The sequence below is a fragment of the Tupaia chinensis genome, unplaced genomic scaffold (genome assembly GCF_000334495.1).
Source record: "Tupaia chinensis unplaced genomic scaffold, TupChi_1.0 Scaffold144066_1, whole genome shotgun sequence".
Lineage (NCBI taxonomy): Eukaryota > Metazoa > Chordata > Mammalia > Scandentia > Tupaiidae > Tupaia > Tupaia belangeri.
Window position 1 is genome coordinate 43,827 of NW_006203919.1, and position 1,075 is coordinate 44,901.

The 1,075-nt window shown below is 65.7% G+C and overlaps 1 protein-coding gene across 1 annotated transcript in view; it reads left to right on the forward strand.

The window, feature by feature from the left end:
• The window catches only part of DHX30 (DExH-box helicase 30), a gene marked incomplete in the record, with an annotated part of 37,186 nt that extends 36,687 nt beyond the window's left edge, over positions 1 to 499 (forward strand). The window contains 2 exon segments of the mRNA XM_027767245.1: positions 35 to 81; positions 173 to 499. Coding sequence (XP_027623046.1) covers positions 35 to 81; positions 173 to 426 — 301 coding nt within the window.
• Between the last annotated feature and the right edge of the window lie 576 nt (positions 500 to 1,075).

Sequence of the window (1,075 nt, forward strand, 5' to 3'; positions counted from 1 at the left end):
TCCGGTCTTCGGTCGGGGCGTCCGCCCGGGTCCCCCCGCTAGCCGTGCTGCTCCTGACCGACGGGGACGTCCACATCCGGGGTGCGTACCTGCGGCCTCCCCACCGCTCCGTCACTGCCGTGCCTCCTCGATGCCTGGCCTCACTCGGCCCCGACATCTCCCCTTCCTGCAGATGACGGGCGCCGGGCCACCATCTCACTGAGTGACAGTGACCTGCTCCGGCTGGAGGGCGACTCGCGCACCGTGCGGTTGCTGAGGGAGCTGCGCCGGGCCCTGGGCCGCATGGTGGAGCGGAGCCTACACAGCGAGCTCGCCGCGCTGCCGCCCAGCGTGCAGCAGGAGCACGGGCAGCTGCTAGCGCTGCTGGCGGAGCTGCTGAGGGGACCCTGTGGCAGCTTCGACGTGCGCAAGACGGCTGATGACTGAGCCCCGCGGCAGCGGGCACCCTGTACAGAGTACAAATGTTTATTTAAAATAAAGTTCTATTTATCCCTTGTGAGCATCGCTGTCCGCTAGGGCCGCCTCTGCACTGGGCCAGGCTCCCAACCAGGAGGACAAGGCGGCGGAGGGGCCACTGCAGGGGACCAGCGGCCTCAGGGAGGAGGCAGTGTAGAGCCTGGCCTGCAGGGGGCGCTGTGGCCAACGGCTGTCCTCAAGGTCTGGACAGCCCCTTCCTGGGTAGCCGGGGCCAGGTCCCATGGCGGCCAAGGCTCAGCCAGTCGGCATGTTCACGGGGACGTGGGCAGAGGCCGTGCATACCCACCTGCCAGGCCCTCGGTGCAGGGGAAGAATGGGCCTGGTGGCAGTTACAGCCTGGAAGTGGCAATAAACCAAGACACAGAAGAGGCTGGGCCTGCACTGTGGGCAGGTAGCTTTATTGACCTTCAAGGGTTACAGTCAGACTGGCGCAGGCCGCTGTGAAGCAAACCCAGGTACAGAGATGTCACACCCAATGGCTGCAGGTGGCATCCAGGGCCTCTGGTCCCCGCCTGTTAGACCAGCCTCTGGTGCTCTGGCTGTGAGGCCTTTCAGGGTACCTGTGGCCACACAATCCGAAGAGGGACCATTCCCGCTG